Below are 21,543 nucleotides of genomic sequence, written 5' to 3'. Positions count from 1 at the left end.
TGATTTCTCTGGTCATCTTTGCACGGCAGACATCAAGTATTTGCTCCTCTGTGCGGGAGAAGGAAGTTAAGCTTTTCTGAATAGCCTCTGTGGGAGTCCCTAATGCTGTAATTTGTCTATGTCGGTGTGAATGGGACCATACAGTCCCCTCATGCTCCAACCTGACCCTGGCCAGACACCAGTTCTTTATAAAGCTTTATCGTGAAACACAAAGCATTGCGATATTAGATATTATAAAAGGCGGTACTGATCACAAGAGGCAGCAAGGACGAAAGGTTGGAGTAAGAGAAATGTAGAGTTGCTTTACTGACTTTTGAATGGAACAAATAGAGAAATCCTTGCATTTGTTAATAATTGAGAGTGAGGGCTTTTTATGGGTCAATAGCTTTGAAGTTGACCACAGAACTGTTCTGCGCTTGCTGAAGGGTGAAATTTCATAATTCCTCTATCGATAACAGAACACCTTATCTGCTTGCCAAAACCCATTTGAGGCTTGATTTGAGCTTTGGCGTTTATCTTCGATGCCAGATCTTGGCTTTAGAATACGTAACTTACTACCGCGCTTCTGAGCACGCCTTTCGTTTTAGCCCCAGTGGAGATTCATATTCCAGGAATAGATGCCCCAGCATAAAATACAATCACATGGTGTCAGTTTGGAAAAAGGGGGCATTCCCTTCAAAATGGGCAGGATTAGTGAACTGAAAAGCATTGTACATCTACTTCAGAGTATTTTTAAGAGTGCAGCAGCCAGTGAGATAATAACGCGTGTCTGGACGTGATGCTGAGTTTTGTCCTGTACCTGAATATAAAATGACTCTAGAAAAGCTCCCTAATTTGCCATACCCCCAGCCCCCCTAGAAGTGAGGGGTGGAGGTTGTAACTTTTTGACGGTCTTGATCCAATGGGGGGAAATTTCAGGACCCTTCTTTGCTTTTCATCCCCACAGTAGGTCCAAAACTGATCTGTATTTTTTCATCTACCCAGTGGAGACCTTTATACTATCTGAGAACGGCTGCCAACATGTTCTCCCTAACTTGAATCTGACTGATTCAGGTCACAACCCGACGCTCTCATTCAGCTGTTGGCAGAGGGGGTGTTTGTGTGCTGATATGGGAGTCCCCTGGCATGCCAAGCTGATTGAGAAAATTGGACTCCTGCGTCGTGCACTGGGTCAGCCAGAGGAGACAGCCTGACTCCGGTTTTGCCAAAAATTCTGACAGAAAGATGATTTTTTAAAAAAAACAACAACACACCGAACAGGTCGTGCTCATAACATGATCCAGCCTCTTATAAGTAGACGTAAATACAGGATAGGTTAATGTTTTAATGGGATAAATTAAGAGGAAAAATTGCACAAAGCTGTCATGATTGCCAAAATAAATTTTGATGGACTTACTTCGTAATTGCAGTCTTTTAACATCCACTTGGCATCCATCTGCAAAGATCTGTCCGCACAGAAGGATCCAAAAAACCCAGCTTTCTTTGAAATAGGCTCCCTTCAAAAATATTTACACATATGGTAATTGCCTGCTAGAAACGGAGCTGGGTGGGAGAGGAGAGAGCAAACCAATCCGTCTCGCTGTTTGGGCTGTGGGCTTTTCTGCTGATATCTGTCATATTCTTTCTCTGCGAAAGAGTCAAAGCACAGCAAATGGCTGCCTGTAAAATAATACTAGTGCCAAGTAGAAGAGGGATGGGATGTATTTAGAGCTGGTAGAATGGCAATCCAGTTGGGCAATATGTGGGCATGAACTTGGTTCATGCTGGTTTAGTGCTTTCTGTTACAACCAACACAATTCTCTGTTCTCAGGAACATTCTAGAGGGTTTTGTTCCAGAAAATTTATATCACTAGTATTTAGAACCCTCCTGATGATTTTCAACCCGGTTGTAATAATGGCTTGAAAACTATTTCGAAGCCAACTTCGGCATAAATGTTGCCCTTCTGTTGCAAAGTTTATTTTCACATGGTAATTTCATCACCTCAGTAGGGAACCGTTAATTTGAAATTTTCCGCACAGAGAGACCAAACAATTACTCCATTTTGCCCTAGGGATAGCTCTGTGTCGAGGAGGGGGAATTATCTACCTTTTTTGTTGTAAGATTCAAGGGCAGGGGTCCCCAATCTTTTTGAGCCTGTAGGCACCTTTGGAAATCTGACACTGCATGGTGGGCACGTTCACAAAATGGCTGCCACCACAGGAGGTTAGCTAGCTGCAAAATGGCTTCAGTGAAGATCTTTGTGCTCCAAAAGCTGCTGCTGCCAAAACGTTTTTTTTAAATCTGCACAGCCGATCAAATCTCCAGTGGCCAATCAGACGTCCCACCTGACTCTGCCTACTTCGTGGGCAACATGAAAGGTGTTGGTGGGTGTCGTGGCTCCCACAGGCGCCATATTGGGGACCCCTGTTCTAGACTATTACTCTGCAGGAATTACCATTTTTGGAGGCAAACCCAAGGCAACCAAAATGTGTATGTCAGCATTTGCCATGTGAGGGAGAGGTTGGCCCAAGACCCCTTTCTGATAGTGATGGGTAATTTTGGTGGCTTTAGAATGAAGGAAAGTTTGTGCAGAATAGTTCCCCTCATGAAACTGAGATTTTAGTATCTAAAAAGCCCTTCTGTGAGGAATAATGTACCTGAATTTAAGCAAAGCACAGCTTAATGTGACCTTAGCACATTAAGCTGTGCTTTGCTTAAATCCAGGTACATTATGCCTCCTGAACATGAACAGGCTTTACAGCTGGTTTGTTAACCACAATTTGTACTGACTGTGGTTCATTGAGACATCTGAATTCTCAAACTACGGTTTGTTGACTAGCGGCTTCCCTTGAGACTACCTGGACGCAGTCAAAGTAGAAAATGTATCCTCCAGGCTGAAGAGGAGGCAAGAGAGCTGTCGAACCAGGTTCATGCACAAACCGGAATTTGTTACTGATGTTTAGCTGTTGAACCAATTTATTAGACAAGCCACGGTTTAAAGAAGCTGCCATTTATTATGACTTCTGATACCTTCAAGCTTTTTGTGTTTATAACTCAACAGAATAATGGAACCTGTTGGAAGCCTGCCAAGAAGTGATGAATGGCCCGTGGTGGTGAACCTTTGGCACTCCAGATGTTATGGACTACAATTCCCATCAGCCCCTGCCAGCATGGCCAATCGGCAGTGCTGGCAGGGGCTGATGGGAATTGTAGTCCATAACACCTGGAGTCCCAAAGGTTCGCCACCACTGTGATAGGCAAACCATTTCCTTTTACCCTCAAGTTCCCTCTTTTGTAACATGGGAAGAAAGGTGACTTTCTTCTCATGGTTACGTGAGTCCATGAGATCAGGATTCAAGACAACTTTTCACAATTGATCCCGCAAGTTGTCAAAAGGCAACGACATAATATTGCAAAAATTCATGAGGAGGTTAAAAAATAAAATAAAAGTAAAGCATACGGCTCAGAGGAAGTCAACGCCGGCAGCACAGTGTGAAAATATGGCAAGCCAAGTGTTTATGGAAGTTCTTACGAGGCACGGTAGCTGCAGAGAAACTTTGGGCTGACATTTTTGATTGGAAATAAACAAGGATGCACAGAGGTGCAGTGTGAGGTCTTTTTGGCTGTTTAATAGGCACAGCTGAAAGAATTTCCCCCTCTGGACCCCATCAGAACGGCTGAAGGGAGCATTCATGGCTGGCCGCGAAGGCCTCTGCAACCTGCATATTTTTGAAAAGAACATGTTATTTATTCACTTGCTGAAGGATGAGGGAACGAAGGAATGGAAGCAATTTTTTTTCCCCTTCACCTTCTCCTGAGTCGCAGCAGAAGCTGAATCGTAAAAGCATGGTTAATGGAGGAAAGGCTGAGGCAGGGCCTGGGCCCCCCCCGCAGGCTTCTCTCTGGGGAAGAGAGAGAGGAATGCAAAGGCCCTCAGCCCTAAGGCTGCGATAACAGCTGTGCTTGTAGGTCAGACATCCGGTTGTTCCCCGGAGCATTGGGTCAGCCGGGCTTATGCTCACAGCCGAGGGGGGGGGGGATATCTGGTCTGCTGCACCTGTCCCAGAACTGCAGCTTGTTTGGGGCCCAGCCGTTCTCCACAGCTTTCCCCTCGCATTGTTTTCGAGAGCGGCTAGGAAATAAGGGGGAAAGAGGAAGTGTTTGAGGCTGTTTATTGAACAGCCCCTCAAGGATAGCTAGAAAGCGGCTCCAGTTCTTTTCAGGGTGCTAAGGAGTGCTTCAAAGCACTGAGTCTTCTGAGAGGTTTATAATCACTATACAAAACTGCTTTAAATCTGGGGAAAGGATAAAATGCTGATAACTGTAAAGGAAAAGTGTTCTTCTCCTGGCTTTTCTCCTTGAGGCGTTTTAGCCTTTTCCATTTTTAGCCCTGTTTTATTTATGGTTGTGCCCCCCCCCCCCCCCCCCCATTTTTCTTTCTTTCTAACAGCAAGGAGGCTGCCATGTGCTGTGTACGGCATTGGACTAGAACTGGCAACTCCAGAGGAGTTGTCCTGTCACTTAGTAGCCTCAAGCTAAATCAGGAATCCTGCAGCACCTGAAAGTCTAACACAGGGGTAGGGAACCTTTAACACTCAAAGAGCCATTTGGACCCGTTTTCCACGGGAAAAGAAAACACTTGGAGCCGCAAATAATTTTTGACATTCAAAATAAAGATAACACTATATGTATAGGGGTTTTTTTTTTACCTTTTACTCCGCTCATTCTGAGAAGCGCATGGATGCGCCCGCCCTGCTGCCTGCAGGGCGGGCAAGGATGAAGCCGGCGGCTCAGCCTCACCGGCCGCTGGGAAAGCACCCGCCCCACTCCAACGGGGCGGGCGAGAGGGGAAGCCCGCGGCACGGCCCAGCCGACTGTGGGCAGTTGGTGCACCTGCCCTGCTGCCTGCAGGGCGGGCAAGGATGGGGCCGGCGGCTCAGCTCGTGGAGCCACAGTGCAAGGGCAGAAGAGCCGCATGCGGCTCTCGAGCCGCAGGTTCCCTACCGTGGTCTAACAATATTTATTTCAGTTTAGGGTTTTGTGGTGGTCCTCATCTGCACGCCCAGACAACCCCAATATTATCACATCTCGGAAGCTTAAGTAGGGTTTGCCCCGGTTAGTACTTGGATGGGAAACCACCAAGAAAGTCCAGGGTTGTTAACTGCCTTGAAAACAGGGACGTAGCTAGGGGAAATGGAGCTCGGGGCAGACTCTGAGTTTTCCACCACCATGGGGCCCACTTGCGTCCCACTTGCGTTAGTCAGCGTCAGGGCCTGGCAGGGTGGGGCCAGCAAGTGGCCTCTGCTGAGCCTGGCCAGGCAGGGAAAGGGGGGAAGGAGGAGGGGCGTGGAAGCGATTTTCCTGAGGCGGCTATCCCCATGCCATCCCGAGGAAGCTATGCCACTGCTTGAAATCCCTACGGGGTCACCCCAAATAGGCTACAGTTTGATTGCAACTTGCTGGCTCTTTACACACATAAATTTTTTATTAGAGTCCAAATTTGCTTGGACTCCTGTTATAAACTGGGTTCCAGCTCCCAGTGAGCAATGAAGTTCACTGGATGCTCTTGGACTAGACACTTTCTGTAAGCATAAATTATCTTACAGGGTTGTTATAAGGGAACCGTGGAAGAGGGGAGTACCATGAACACCCCTGGAACTTTTACAAAGAAAGGCAGGGTCAAAAAATGTAAGATATTTATAATATTTGGGGGTGGGGGTGTTTGATTGTTTGAAGGTAGGATTGTTTGAAGTCATTCCGTTCTTTGGCCGTCTTCTGCAACTTGTTATGGTTAAGGTCATATAACCATTGTGTGCATGTTCAAAAATAAAGCTTATGGTAAAAGAAAATGATCAAATCCAATCCCCTGTCATGAGGCAAGACCCTTAATCTGATGCATCACCTCCCCCTCCCCCCCCACACACACTGCTGCCATGAACTCACATACATAATTCAAATTTCAGTGTGCTACAAGCACAGAGTGGGAATAAACAAACTCAAGTGCTTCAAAGATGTCTGCATGTCAAATAGTTCCAGATGACTCAAGCATGTGAATCCGAGCCGCAGGGTGGACAGAAATCCTTCAGTCATTAGCCTGTTTGACTTATGGGAAAGTGCTGTATTTGGAGATGGAAGAGAAATCAGTTTCGTACCCATCCACTGCTTCGTTCCATGAAGCCCCAAATGGCCATTTTAATGCATGAAAAAGAAATTTGGGGATGGGACGATTTTGAATAAAGAAGCAGAGGGAACTGTTGTCTCCTCCTCCTCCCCACACTTGCAGCTTCTCCAACCCAAATTTTGTATACAGAGATCATATTTCCTTGTGTGTTTTTGGAGCCTATACAAAGATAATCTTTCTTGTGGGTCCTTGATGCACAAAGATAACCTTCATTGTGTGTGGCTGATTAGTGAAATCCAGTGATTTATAAGTGAGGAGTGAGAGCCAGCATGGCTCAGTGGATAAGGTATTGGACCAGGATCTGGGAAACCCAGATTCAAATCCCGACTCATCATAGAACAGTGGTGGCGAACCTTTGGCACTCCAGATGTTATGGACCACAATTCCCATCAGACCTTGCCAGCATGGCCAATTGACTGGTGGGAATTGTAGTCCATAACATCTGGAGTGCCAAAAGTTCGCCACCACGGCCATAGAAGCTTGCTGGGTGACCTCGAGCCAGGCACACACTCAACCCTGATTCTGGCTAGTTTCTGGATCTGAGATCTCCAAGGAATACCAGGGTTGTGACAGGGATGCCAGCAATGGTAAACCACCTCTGATAGGCTCTTGCCTTGAAAACCCTACAGGGTTGTTTTAAGTCAGCTGTGACCTGACAGTAAAAAAAAACCCACCTCGGGATCTGCTTGTCTTTCACTCCAAAACATAGAGGGAAGGGTTATAATTTTCACCTCTACCTAAGTGCTGATTTACAGCTCAATCCAGTGCCCCCCTCCCAGCCGCCACCATCAAAAAGTCTTCCATTGGGCTTGATGGGTAGGTGGCGTAAGTCCAAGCCCCCAATATTCCGACAGGCAAAGGCCAGGTGGAAGCTGACTTAATGTTGGCTCCACTTCTGGCCAGACCTGGATTGCCCAAGCTATGGCAGGGACGCAGGCATACTGACGTAGCACTCTGCACTACGTCGGGCAGCCCTGGAGGGTCGTGGTGGCCACCCACCCGCGGATTTGCCCCTCTCATGGGCTAAGTGCCCTGGGGAAGGCAAATCCTTCAACACAGCCCAGTGGCACCTCCATAGATAGATTTGTGTTCCTCCCCTCCGGTGAGTCACTGATTTTATTTAAGGTTGAGTCAAAGGAAAGAGAAGAATCGCTGACCTGCCGTTGTTTGCAGCTTCCCCCTGCTATTGGTTTTGGTGGTCTATAGTTAAATTGTTAATCTGTCAAAAGCTGCACCTTTCGGCTGCCCCCTGTTAACTTGAATCAAGAGAAAATGAGCCGGGGACTGTATTATCCCTGAATGTTCTTGTCCTGGGGGAGGTGAGGCTGTGCTTCAAAGTTCATGGTTTCCAGCTTGCTTTATTAAAGCAAACACTCCTCGCCTTTGATACCTGTTGGGGAAAGCTGGAAAAAAACAACCCATGAAGCATGGGCTTGCTGATTTGCTGTGTGTTTGCCTAGGTAGGGACCAGCAGGATCACTGGGGGGGTTGGGGGTGGAAAGGAATGTTTCATGTCCAGGAAATGAAAGGGGAACTATAAAAATGGACCCAGCCCACAGGGTTTTCCGAATCCGGGTTGGAACCGAGACCCCTGTGCAGGTGGTTCTTTGCTCTATAGGAATCAAAAGGAGACCGCAAGAAAGGAAGATCAAAACTAACACAGGACTAAAAGGAGTTAGATGCTCTGAGAAAGAAACTCAAAAGCGAAAGAGGAGGAGGTTGTTCCAACCCTGCACACCCTTTTAAAAATGCTAGATTTTTTTTCTTTCAAGTTTTGTGAAGGATGATTGGGGGGTATCTTGAAGGCAGCTGTTAGACCATTTCACCATATTTTGTTCCTTTCAGTCTTGTCCTTTCTTTCCCAAGAGGAGACAAATCTGGAACTTTTAAAAAAACAACCCAGTAAGTGGGGGAAGAAGTTGGGGGGGGTTGCTTTCCTTTTAGCAATAGTGACAGCTTTAGTAAAACATATCTTCCTCTGATATATCTAACACAGGATGAAAGAAAGGAGCAGTCAAGGGGAAAAGACAGGCACCAAATATACAAGCCAGAGTAGAAGTGAAGTGTCTTCCGCCTCTAAGCTCCAGGCTGGACTTGTCCACCTTCATCAGCCAGTGATGGGAAAAAATCACCCTCATACAAGCAGCAAAAGACTGGAGGGCTACACAAAGTCATTCCGTGCCCTGTGCCTCCTTTTGTGATACTGCTCCGGGTAGTTGGCATTGGAGGGGGAAAGGGGGGGAACACCGTGATCCAAAACAGAAGGCAAGGAAAGCCCTTTGCTTTGTACTGTAGGCAGATGCAACCCAAGATGGAACAGCGCTGAAGGTGAAAAATGCACAATTCTCTCTTTTGCTGGGGGAAAAAAAAGCATAATAAATGATTGACTGCTATGGGCTCCTCTTTAACCCTGACTTGGATAGCCTGGACTAACCTGATTTCATCAGACCTCAGAAGCTAAGCAGAGTTGGCCCTGTTTAGTACTTGGCTGGGAGACTGCCCAGGAAGTCCAGGGTTGATAGACAGAGGCGGGCGATGGCAAACCACCTCTGAACATCTCTTGTCTTCGAAAACCCTGCTGGATTGCCGCAGGTTGGTTGTGACATAGCAACACTTTCCGCTACCATATTATAGCAGCCTCATAACCCAGCCTAGCTAGACCTGGTCAGAGCTTGAAAGCTTAAGCAGGATCGGCCATAGTCAGCTCTTGAACGGGAGATTGTGAAGAAGGGTGACCTTGCATTAGTCACAGCTCTCTCACAACCCCACCTACCTCTCAAGGTGTCTGTTGTGGGGAGAGGACAGGAAGGAGTTTGTAAGCAGCTTTGAGAAAAGTGGAATATAAATCCAAACTTTTCTTCTTCTTCTTCTTCTTCTTCTTCTTCTTCTTCTTCTTCTTCTTCTTCTTCTTCTTCTTCTTCTTCTTCTTCTTCTTCTTCTTCTTCTTCTTCTTCTTCTTCTTCTTCTTCTTCTTCTTCTTCTTCTTCTTCTTCTTCTTCTTCTTCTTCTTCTTCTTCTTCTTCACCTTCTTCTTCTTCTTCACCTTCTTCTTCACCTTCCTCTTCACCTTCCTCTTCACCTTCCTCTTCACCTTCTTCACCTTCCTCTTCACCTTCTTCTTCACCTTGTTCTCCTTCTCCTCCTCCTCCTCCTCCTCCTCCTCATTCTACAAACATTTGGTGGCCATCAAGAATTTGTCATCAGGCACCATGGCACCCATGGCCATCATGGAGAAGACCTCTGGGCTATACCACCCAAACAGCATGAGGATCAAGGTTTTCTTTACTATTAAGCGAATCTGTGTGGGTACTTAGAATGGCCCTTAAATGTGAGGCATTTGTTGGTGGCCCCTCCGGGGCTGCTGACCTTTGCTGGCTTGCTAGCTCCTCACCATGATTTCTGATGGTACTACAAGCATGTACGGAAGCTGAAACATTTTAAATGATGTATGCGCAAACATGCAAACTTGGGAGGGGAAAGGGAGCTGGAGGCAGTAAGAATCTCCTGGTAGCCACATATTAAGAGAGCAAGTCGCTGGGGAAACAGCGGTTTGTCACTGCATTGCATTTATTTAGGCTGAACAAACATCTGACGGAGCTTGGTGCCTAGTATTAGTATGGGATTATGGTTTCAGTCCATCTGGTATTGGGAGATATTTATGTATGAACCCAGAACAAGGAAAAGCCAACTCTTCTTGGCTCTTCCTTTGAGCGAGACGATAATTCAGATGCCGTGTTTGTGCTCCATGATTTGTCAGTAAAGAAACAGCATAATTCTTGTGTGTGTGTGTGTGTGTGTGTGTGTGTGTGTGTGTGTGTGTGTGTGTGTTAGGTTTTTTTGTTTGTCTGTTTTACAGTGTGTGTGGAAAAATACCTTGCAGGAGCTATTTTATATGCTAGCTGGCATCGCAGGATTGGTGTCTGGTAAATAAATAACCCAAGGCTAGCCTAGAAATGATGTCTACCCTCTGTTTCACTCCTCCAGCAAAAGGTGATTTAAGCGTAATAACCCAAAGCAGAATTGTGTCTGCATGAGCTGGCGGGTCTCCCAAAGGATTTCGGGGGTTATTTTGTTCAATGACCAGAGACAACCATTGTGGAAAACATATGGCTCAGAATTTCCTCGTTTATCAGGTGGACTCTGTTTCTTCCCCCGCCCGGCTGTGTCTTCCTTCTTTCTATTTTTTTAAAAATGCAGCTGCATTCGGTAAGCTCCCTCAGTTTGTAACCTCTTGTCACTCAAGAATCCTTCTGATAGAGAGGACAGCCTTCTTCCGCAGCCTGCAAAAGACACCCACCTGAAGCCAGCTGGAAGAAACTCCCCGTAATTCTCGTGATCCTTTTGGGTCAGGGCCCACGTTCGCAGCAAATCTGGTTAGGTTCCTCCTGTGTTTATTTTGCCTTCTAAATCTCTCGCTATGAAATATGTAGTGTTGCGGTACAATTCATAAGGCACTTCATAATGCAAGCTTCCCAAGGAGCAGCAGAATAAAATCAATGCTGTTGGAAGGAAAATCTACTTAGCTGAGCCATGAGCTGAATTATTATTATTATTTTTGCAAAGCTGAGCAACTCGCGCCGTATAGCTTTATGTGCCTGTGCGTTCGCTGTTTAGGTTCCCCTTCTTAATGGATTTCTGCCGCTTTCTTTTGGAAATATCTGTGTTGCAGGGAAATGGCATGATCTTCACAACAGTGCTAGGAAAAAGAGGAATCTTATCGACTTATCCCTTCTGCGACTGTGGATCTTAAATTGGGGGCAACAAGATTGTGAAGTTATTTGCCATGGCCCTACCTGGCCGTGCGTGTGGAGACCCTCCTGTTTTATTAGTCCGGGAAGGGAGCTGGAACTGATTTAGAAAGAAAGCTTTATTTACATGGATTTCCCCACCTTCCAGCGTATGTTGTTATCCTGGCTGAAACCCAGTGACCCCGATTACCGTGAAGCTGTTTACAAGGTTTAAGTTAATTGGATTTCTTAACTACTTCCCAGGGCAGAAGTACAGCATAGCATGGATGGAGTTCAAAAAGCAGAATGCAGCCTGGGTATAAACAGGAGGGAAGCAGCTTTACTTGATAATCGGCTAAGCACAAAGCCGGGAATGGGTGGGATGTGCAACTTGGTACAAAACATGCTTTCTTTTGTGCCTGCCGTGTATCAGCATCGCCCAGTCGGTCTTTACGTGTGGCGTCTTCCACGGATTCAGTGAGGCTCAGTTTCAAAAATGAGGGGCTTTGGAATGGTTGTTGCTTCACCTGGATGGCCATTCCGTTGGTGCTTTCTCGGGGAAGGATCATGAATAAAACAGCTTGTGCAGTGCGTGGTTGCCTATGTAGTCAGGGAGGATATGCGCTGGGACCCTGTTTTCGTATGCTTCCACCCCCACCCCCACCCCCTCCCCTGTTCTCGATTCCCCTTTTAATGGTACAACATTGCACCCTCTGGGTGTGACACATAACTGCAATCGCCTTAAACAGATTTGTTTTTGTTATTGCTGTTGGGAGATGCTGAGTTTTCATTCAGGCTCAGTAACATCCTTTCGTCTGCTTGTTTCCAGGCTTCCGAAGGCTCAGAGAAGCTCTTCTCACCTGCGGCGACTAAAGGTAGGCAATTTAAAGACACACGCTTTCCTTGGCGTTTTGTTCTTGCTGTTGTTTTTCATCGGCGGGACTAAAAGATGCACCATCCATCCACTCGCCCAGCTGTGTTGCCGTATCAGGTTTCTAGCTCTGGGTTTGGAAACATCTGGAAATTTTGTGGGTGGAGCCTGATAGGGCAGGGTTTGGGGAGGACAAGAACTCTTCAGGGCCTAATGTCACAGAGTCCACCTTCCAAAGTAGCCATTTTCTCCCAGAGGTTGATCTCTGGTGATCAATTGTAATAGCGAGAGATCTCCAGGACCCACCTGGAGGCTGGCAACCCTGCTTTAGAAGTAACTGGGTTTCCGGTTGCCAGTCCACCCCTGAACGATTCCCTGCTGGTTTCTTTGAGAGCTCAGATGCTGTGGGATTACACAGCTGTGGCTTCGTCCTTCCGTCTCCTCAAACTTCTTCCCCTTCATGCCAACCCTTCAGCCAAAACTGGGAATGGGGAAATGTCTTGGCTTCCTTTCTGCTTATGTTGCTCTGTAGCACTACAGAAATTGATAAAACGACAGATTCCCTTAAATGCTTAACACTCTTAGTTAGTATGCATCAGGTGGCTGGCACATGGGAAGAAATGGGGGAACAGTAACCTTGGGGGGAGCTCTCAAATCAATAGTGTGACATCACTTCTGGTGTGAACCTGGAACTGATGTCATGCCACTCTAGGATTTAGCAGAAACTTTTATGATCTGGCCATGTATTTTACCAAAGCAGAAGACCAGGTCACTGTCTTTGTTTTAGCCTTTCAAAAAATCACAGATATGTTTTGAAAGTCAGCTGAGCCACATCCATACGAAGCTGGTTCCAGTAGGCATCCCCCAGGTGGTGTCTTGGGCCAGCGTGATGCTAGTTGGCAATACCTGTGAAATGGGTTTGGTGAAAGGGGCTTTGAGCAGATGCCGTCCTCTCCCCTCTTCAGCCTCACTCCTTGCAAGGAAATAATAATTCAGTATAAAAGTACCGTCTGAGGTGGTGATGAATTGCCATTTGTTGGCATGAAGCTCTGTTTGTCTCACTGCAGACATTTCTTCCTGGTGCAAAGGGAGGGAGGCATTCAGCACGGAGGCCCTTCGCAGGCATCCTCCCCACAAATAAATCAATGAACAAATAAGAAAAGGCTGTTTGTTTTGGCGTCCAGCTTTCTCACACATGGTGCGCTCAGACAGTCTCTCTTTCACAGCCTCCCTCCCCTTCTCTCCCCTTTCGCTGTCTGAAAGACAAGCTTTTTACCTCTGGGCAGTTGGGAAAGAAGGCTGGCTGAATTATGAACTCGAAAATGCTCATAAGTCAGGGCACTGAGGAAACCTCTGTGGAACATAACTTCCTATCCCATTAATACTCACTCAGGATCTTAGGAACACTTATGGTGGGAACTGCCTTCATCTCTAGAGCTCCCCACTGAATATGTCAGTGGAGTGGAGGAGTTTCTTGCAGGTCCTGTTGGACCACATGCAGATGGGACAATGAAGCGTGGTCTGTTTAAACCACAGTTTGGGCAATAAACTCTAGTTAATCTACTAGATGCAAGAAACAAATCCCAGTTTGTGTGGGAACTGAGAATTCATAACAATTCACCATTCATGAGGGAACTGAGAAATGATAACAAATCATAATTAAGTACGTATTGTAGATAACAAACCAGCAAAAATGCTAGTTTGCTGCTAACCAACACACCCCGCAATTGCAAGATTGTGCATTCATCCCAACTAGGGTTGCCAGGTAGTGCGAGGCAGGCAACCGACGCGAGGGTAGTGAAGATGGCACAGTGTCATAGGAGAATTTTTTTAAAAAAGATGTGTCCTTGCATACTTATTATAAGTTCTTTAGAGGACGTGACAAAGGTAGGAATTGTCAGAAACCCTGTGGTAAAACTCAATTCTACTCATACAATTTTACCATAGAGTTTCTGCAATTCCGATATCTGCTTTTATCACTCCCTGTTAAGAACTTCTGAGATACCAGCGATTCCTAGAATCCTGAATTCCTATAAGTTTCCAAGGATTCCCAAAAGTTAGTTTCAGAAATTATTGGGGACTCAGTGATGATGGTCTTGGCAGTTTTAATCAAAAGGACTTGCGGTAACATTCATTCTCATCTTTAACCTTTCCTGTTTAGAGAAACAGATGTGACACAATAAGTCTTTCTGGGTATGTTACATCAGTACTTTCCCTTTCACCACTGAGAAAATGCACCTTCCCCCAGATACTAAGAATTTCTTACAGCACAGAAGCTGATTTGACGCATGTTGGAGCCTTAGTACCGTTTTCAGAAATTAAGCATGTCTCTATCGCCTACCTTTTCAGAACAGAACTTTGGTCAATGTTTTTGAAACTCCCGTTGTTTTTGGCGGTAGTCCCATAGGACTGTTGAACCTCATACTGGTAGGTCTCTAAAAGATCAATGCTTAGCAAGCCTACCCAGGATCCAACACAGGACTATGCAGTGGGGCTTACTGTGTTGTTCCTGCTCATGTCACAGGTGCTGAAAATGTCTCATTCTTGGCTACATTCCTCAAGAGCATGATTAGTATACAAAAAAATAAGAGTACTGATGCCGCGTCTCTCGCATGCAGTGCTAGCATCATGTCTGTTCCATTGTCATAAATTGTCTTTTCAACAAGCTGTGGTTCATTTGCGTTGTGATTATTGCAAGTAGTGCCCTGGAAACCAGAATTAGGAATATAAATCTGCAAAGCGTTGGTGGTTTTGGTTCATGTCTCCTCCCTCCTCCTCCCTCCCCTCCCCTGCATGCCACCCCTCCCTCTCCCCTTCCCTTCTCCCCTCCCACCGCTAGGGTGGGTGAGCCATGTCCAGATGCCGGGCCCCTTTCTCCTCCCTCCCCTTCCTTGCATGCCACCCCTCACTCCCTCTGCTTTCCTTGTAATGCCACCCCTCCCCTCCCTCCGCTAAGGTGGGTGAGCCATGTCCAGATGCCAGGCCCCCTCCTCCTCCCTCCCCTTCCCTTGCATGCCACCCCAACCCTCCTTCCCCACCCCCTCCCTCTGCTATAGTGGGGGGGCATGTCCAGATGCCGGTCCCTCTCCCCTTCCTTGCATGCCACCCCTCACTCACTCCCCTTCCCTTGCATTCCCTTCCCTAGGGGTAAATGTGATGTCAGTGATCCTCTGAGATGCAGATTTAAGATGTTATCTTAACCTAGCTTCTTAACACTATCATTTCTAGAATCTCAGTGTTTGATTTCAAGAAGGTTGAACTTTCCAGCTTCTTCCACTAATCCTGAAGGGCTGGGAAGAAACTGGGGGTCCCTGCCCCACATTAAAGTACAACCACTGGATTCATAACCCTTGGCCGCTACTGGTTTGAAACTGAGTTGTTGGTTTGCCTGGTGGTGGAAAGTGTCATCAAATTGCAGCTGTCCTGTGGGGTTTTCAAGGCAAAAGATGAAGAAAGTTGTTCTGCCATTCCCTGGCCCTGTGGAACAACCCCGGACTTCCTTGGTGGTCTCCCATCCAAGTACTAAAAAGGGCTGACCCTGCTTACCTTGTGAGATTTGACCAAATTGGGCTAGGTCAGGGCATCGTGTCAGGATGACTGAACATTCCTTATGCTGAAGGGTACACTCATTGTTCCAGAGTACTGCATAGACCTCCGTCTTCATCCCTCACCAGAACTGTCCAGCTCCGTCCAACTCCAGACTTTTATAATGTACTTCCGCAAAAAGTGACCTGCTAGGTACAATCTGTAGCCTTTGTCAAGCCAGAACTAGGTTTTCTCAGCAGGCAAGCTTTAATTGTCAACTCCTGAGCTGCTTGGCCCAGTGGGCTAACCGCTTGCAGCCTATTTGAAGTCCCTACCTTTTGATTTGATTGTCTGTTATTTTGGCCTCCTGACCACAGAAGAGTGCCTTGAGCCAGAAAGAGGGGTTTCTTGTTAAGAGAGGACTGTGAAGTTTTGACTTCTACGCGCGATCCAAAAAGGAGACCTTGTTCTTTGGAAATCAAGGACTGCATAATTTTGTTGCCTTGAGGACCTGGAGTCTTTCTCTGTCGTCCCCCCCCCCCCCCACACACACACACACACTCTCTCCTTTTCCTGCTGTGCTAAACTGTCATAGTAAATCATCTTAAAAACTAGAAATGCAAAACCTCCTGAGATAGGGCATGCTGTTTCAGAATGGATACCTTATTATTTCAAGAAGGGCTGGGGGCGTGGGAGGGTTTAGAAATGGATGGTTACTTCACCTGGATCTCGGCAGGCTTTCAGTGAAGTGGAAACTTAACACTGCAGAAACTGTTCCCAATGTATACAGTAGACTGCAGCCTTATGCTCTGTCTGGGGAAATAAACTAGGAATAATAAAAGTATCCAGGTTCTCCTCCCACTGCTGCCTGCAGTTTGACCCCGAGCGAGGGATTTTGCTTCTGTGTTGCCTGTTTCCTCTCCTGCTTCCCCTTAAGAGACACAGAATCCATCAACTAGATGAATTTTTTGATTGGACCAACCAGTAGTTTCACTGCTAATTAGATTGGACAGAAGTGGAGGGGTTCATGCTGGATCTCAAAACGGGGTTGGGGGTGGGGATCTCCAGGCCAGTCTAAAACGATGCATCGTGTTTTTATGGGCTATCCCAGTGCTTTGTTTGAAATATAAATTGCATTTCTGAACATGCCTTTTTAGTAGCCTATTTCACCCGATACAAGCTGGCATCCTTTTCCAGACTATTTCAGTTGGTCCCCAGTAAAAAATAATGTTTCGCTGGAAGCATCTGATTTGCTGATGTGAAACGAGGTGTCGGACAGGATTGACTTTGCTTTCACATCCTGCATGTGAGCTCCCAAAGGCACATGGTGGGCCACTGCGAGTAGCAGAGAGCTGGACTAGATGGACTCTGGTCTGATCCAGCTGGCTTGCTCTTATGTTCTTTTATGTTCTTATGACTTCTGATCGGATATCATGAAGCCCGGGCTCTGTTCTTGCATTTTGTTCCTTCAGCTCAGTTCAGGCTTTCCATGACCCATAGTTTATTCCAGCTCTGGGTAGTTTGTGAAACCATAAGTCAGCTTGCAGATAACCACCATGAGCCAGTTTGCCTTGATAAACGCTGGGATTTATTACCTTTTTCTCTGTACACACAGGATGTCTGTGTGTGCATACGTCGTGAAATCAAGGTTAATGTTAGCAGCGGTTAAAAAAAAAATCTCCAAAACCGGGCTTCATATTTTATTTGACAGATGCAAAATAACCATACTTGTTATATGGAGCAGCAGTGGCATAGTGGTCAAGAGCAGGTGTACTCTAACCTGGAGGAACCGGGTTTGATTCCCCGCTCTGCCGCTTGAGCAGTGGAGGCTTATCTTGGGAATTCAGATTAGCCTGTACACTCCAGCACATGCCAACTGGGTGACCTGGGGCTAGTCACAGTTCTTCTGAGCTCTCTCAGCCCCACCTACCTCACAGGGTGTTTGTTGTGAGGGGGGAAGGGAAAGGAGTTTGTAAGCCCCTTTGGATCTCCTTACAGGAGAGAAAGGGGGGAAATAAATCCAACTCTTCTTCTTCGTGGGAAGGTCAGTCAAGCTGCAGCTGACTCATGGTGATCCCCTAGGGCCATGGTGGCGAACCTTTGGCACTCCAGATGTTATGGACTACAATTCCCATCAGCCCCTTCCAGCATGGCCAATTGGCCATGGGGATGTAGTCCATAACATCTGAAGTGCCAAAGGTTCGCCACCACTGCCCTAGGGCTGTCAAGATAAGGGATGATCAGGTTTGGTATTGCCTGTTTGCCTCTGCACAGCAACCCTGGCCTTCCTGGCTGGTCCCTCATCCAAAAACTAACCAGAGTTGTCCCTGCTTTGCTTCTGTGTTCCGAGGAGATGGAGCTCGCTTGAGCTGCCCAGGTCATGCTCTGCAGCAGTGTATTCAACCGCCATTTTTTTGGAGCATCCTCCAGAAAAGCTGCTGTCCAAAGGGATGAAGTGCTTACCCTGCACTGTTTATTATTGTCAGTACTGAAGCAACGTAAACTCGTTCAGTCACACTGCCACGTCCCATTTGCTCTGCCCGTGCACCAGATCCCTGCCACTCTGTGTTATGACCTCACGGGGAATTCATAGCCATCCAGGGAGGTCAGTTTTCAATCAGCACTGTGTGTCTGTGTCAGTACAGCTCAAACTCACCTGGGCGTGAAATGTCATCAGGAGGGCAGCTGATGGAGAGGAACAATTTATGGCTTTAATATCAACAACAGTCCAGTGTCGTCAAAGAGGAGTAGACAATATCTAACCTCTCCGCGACATAACCCAGCTGTCCCGCAGCTTGGTTTTTCACCCCCGAGCCAGCCATACAGAGTTTCACAGTAGTATCAGGACGAGAAGTCGAGCTGTAAACATTTCTAAGCCCTTTTCCGGGTGGCGGTCTGTTATTTTAAGGTTATTGGGGTGTGCTGCTATGTTCCTGTCACCGGGGTTAGAATAAATAGAAGCAATACTGCGGCAGATAGAATGTATTTAATTATTTATTTGAGCATTACGGACTGAAATTGCTTTTTGATTTAAGGCGGCCAAACCAAGACTGTGTTTTTGGAGTCGAGAGAAGCAGGCAGGCATCTCCCCAATTACCCAGGGTATCATAAACGTCTCGGCTTGACTGCCATTCCTTGGCAAAATTGGTTCATTTCCTTAAAATATTTTACATGTTAAATGCCGCACTGTTAAATATTCCAGAGGGCTAGCAGCGTGGAGGGCCTTCCAGAGCGAACCTCTTCCGTCTGCATCACGCACACTTGCTCACACTCCTTTTAAAACATAAATAAACTCTTGCTTGTATAAATGTTGTAGAAAGAATGATTTGCTTTCTTTAATTATATAGTATATATTGCAGGATTGGGGGGGGGGGGGACCTGTAACGAGCAGGAAAAATAAGCCGACATACACTGTTCTGCCTCAGCAGACAAGTTTCAAATTTTCAGTTTGTGTGAAAGTCAATTAGAAAAGGCTATCGGGTTATGAGCAAAGGCATTTTAATAAATAATTCCAACCATCTACTAATAACAGTTTACATTACCTTTAGCTAAAAGGATTTTTTTTTTAAAAAAAACTGAATTACTTTCTCATCCTTTCTGCCGCTTGTGTGCCTTGTCTTCTTTTGACTCAAGAAGCGTTTGCTCCTGTCCAGATTCATTTTTTTGCTCCCAAGTTTAGACTTAAAACACACTTTGGTTGTAGTGCAAGCCAAGCAGGTTTTGCACAGCTTTTCTGTGACTTTTGTTGGGGGAAGGGAAGCCACATCAGATGATTTCTGTTGTCTTCAATACTCATTTTATGGCAGTGTTTAGGCACGTTCTTGCTGAGTTTAGGCAGTTCTGCAGGCCTTTAGATAGTGTTAAGGGCACTTTCTCATAGAAATGAGTGAGACCTATACTTTGCCTCAGAAAAAAGTTGTTAGTATGGTCAGTAGAGGTGCAGCAGTCGAGAAAATGGTATGGTTCCACATTAAGATACAGTCCTGTACAAATATAAAAATTGTCATTCATTTTTGCACACTGCCTTTGGCCAAACCATAATTTTGTGTATAATTGAACATGGTACTTTGATACAATCAAAATTGGTTTGATGCCATCTGCACATCCCCATTTTATTCCACCTGATTTACTTATCAGCCTCCCCAAACTGAACGAAATTAAATTAACATCGCCATCTATGTAGGGCTGCTTCGTGTGCCCCCCACCCCAAAAAAACCTTTGCCCATGCTCAGGGAAGACTTTAATAGGGCTATGTCGGAGCGGGGCTGAGGTTGGTTTTGTATGGCTTAAGCTAGACTGCTATCTTGGGGTTTTAAATATAATTGTCTGGGGGTCTGTTTCAAATGGGTTTGTATGCTGCCCTGAGCATAGTTCCAGCCGGGGAGGGTGGAATATAAACATAATAAAATAAATAAATAAAAATACGCAAAAGCATGTATTTTTACTTTCAAATGAATGGGACAGGGCGAGCAGGGCTAGGTAGGCACTAGGATCCAGGCGGAGCATTCTACAGCAAAGAAGATCCGGCATGTTGAGTTCTGTGGCGGAGGAATATAGCACCCTACTAACATCTTTTTCTGAGATAGACAGCTTTGGCTAGAGCAGACCCTTTTTGAATTCTCAGTGTTTCCCTGGGTGTGGGCTGGGTCTCAAAAGTAGGTCGCCAAGCCTCTGAAAGTGGGTCACGGGCCAGCCCTCCCTAAGGGCTGCCCCTTGCTCTGTTTTGTATTTTGGAAACCAAAATTTGGCCCTGGAATCAGTATCTTCCATATCATACAGTTGTTGATAGAATTTCTTTACTGCGTATACATGTTGCTCATGTAAAATGTGTCTTGATAGTTACTGCAAATCAATTTCTTAGAATCTTGGGGCGGGGGGGAATTTGGGAGTAATGGAGAAGGAGATGGTGGTTAAACTTTGGAGTGTAACCTCCATATACAAAGAAGAAGAAGAGCGGCTTACAATCACCCTCCCCTTCCCCTCCCTACACTAGACCCCTTGTAAAGTAGGTGGGGCCGAGAGACTTCTGAGAGAGCTGTGACCGGCCCAAGGTCATCCAGCAGGCTGCATGTGGAGGAGCGGGAAATCTAACCGGGTTTGATTCCCCACTTCTCTACGTGAGCGACAAGATATTCTAATCTGGTTCTCTAACCCAGTTATCCAGATTAGAGTCCACATTCTCCTAACCACCACCCCATGCTGGCTCTCAAAGGCTGTGTATGTTGGAATGCCATTTGCTTGGAGTTCCTAGCAGCTGTACCCTTTGTGCAATGTTTGCTGGCTTCTCAAAAACATCTTGTCAGCCAGTGTGGAAAACGAAAGGGTGTCGTGGTCATAGTTTACCTAGAGCACCAAAAAACCCAACCCGGGGCCAGCACTAAATGGGTCGCCATACCAAGTAAATTGAGCTTTGTGGGTCACTGTAGTGAAAAGCTTGGGAACCGCTTTTCTAGATGACTTTTTAAAAGACGGTTGTACTTTGCACGTTAATCCACATAAGTAATAGCAAACAAAGTATCAAGCCTTGCCCATGAGTCATTTTGCTTGGGAGCAACTTCGGGATTCATGCAGGGCTGGCCAAGGTCCCAGTTTCTGATGTGTTTTGTGGTAGGGACCTTTGCCACAACCTCTGGCTTTTGCACATGGCCTGGCAATAGGGGCAGCCAGACATTTTCTCTGGAGGCCAACTTCTTCCCAGTCACTGACACTTACTTTAAAGGATGGGTTGGCCATCTAGTCCTATAACAGTCCTGTCTGAAATGAACGCATAGGAAATACGAAGCGGCGTGATACAGAGTCACCTTTTCAATCCATCTAGCTCAGTTCTCGGCACTCTGAATCCCCCAGGTCCCAGACAGAGAGGTTTCTTTCCCCACGCTGGTTGCCTGTGATCCCAAAGACAAGCTTTAAAGGGAGATACCTGAACTTTTCTCCACACAAATCGTGTGTTCTTCAGTTTTGATCCAGAATCCCTTCCTCGGAGGGAGGAGATGCTGTATTCTCCCTTGGCAAGTTCATCTCTCTGATGAATTTCTTTTTGAAAACGTTGGGAGGCATTGAACAACATGTGAGCTAAATCCACTTTCTTAAATGTCAGCACATTGTTCCTTGACCTTTTTTATTATTATTATTTTTGGCCGTCAAATCACAATCTAGTTATAGCAACCCCATAGGGTTTTCAAGGCAAGAGATGTTCAGATATGGTTTTCCTTTGCCTGCTTCCTCATAGCGACCCTGGTATTGGGGTGCTGTGTGGTTT

At 46.2% G+C, this 21,543-nt stretch overlaps 1 protein-coding gene across 16 annotated transcripts in view; it reads left to right on the top strand.

Moving 5' to 3' along the window:
• The window catches only part of FBRSL1 (fibrosin like 1), an 839,253-nt gene that overhangs the window by 718,566 nt on the left and 99,144 nt on the right, over positions 1 to 21,543 (top strand). For 15 of the 16 annotated variants that reach the window (XM_048514425.1, XM_048514427.1, XM_048514435.1 and 12 more), the window contains one exon: positions 11,718 to 11,763. In XM_048514425.1, the coding sequence (XP_048370382.1) occupies positions 11,718 to 11,763 (46 nt within the window). Of the gene's footprint in view, positions 1 to 9,358; positions 9,437 to 11,717; positions 11,764 to 21,543 lie in introns of those variants that run through there. The other variant, XM_048514437.1, reaches the window with a different exon arrangement.

This window comes from Sphaerodactylus townsendi, linkage group LG13 (assembly GCF_021028975.2).
Source record: "Sphaerodactylus townsendi isolate TG3544 linkage group LG13, MPM_Stown_v2.3, whole genome shotgun sequence".
Classification (NCBI taxonomy): Eukaryota; Metazoa; Chordata; class Lepidosauria; order Squamata; family Sphaerodactylidae; genus Sphaerodactylus; species Sphaerodactylus townsendi.
The sequence above is the reverse complement of the archived record's forward strand: the minus strand, read 5'-3'. Positions and strand labels throughout refer to the sequence as shown.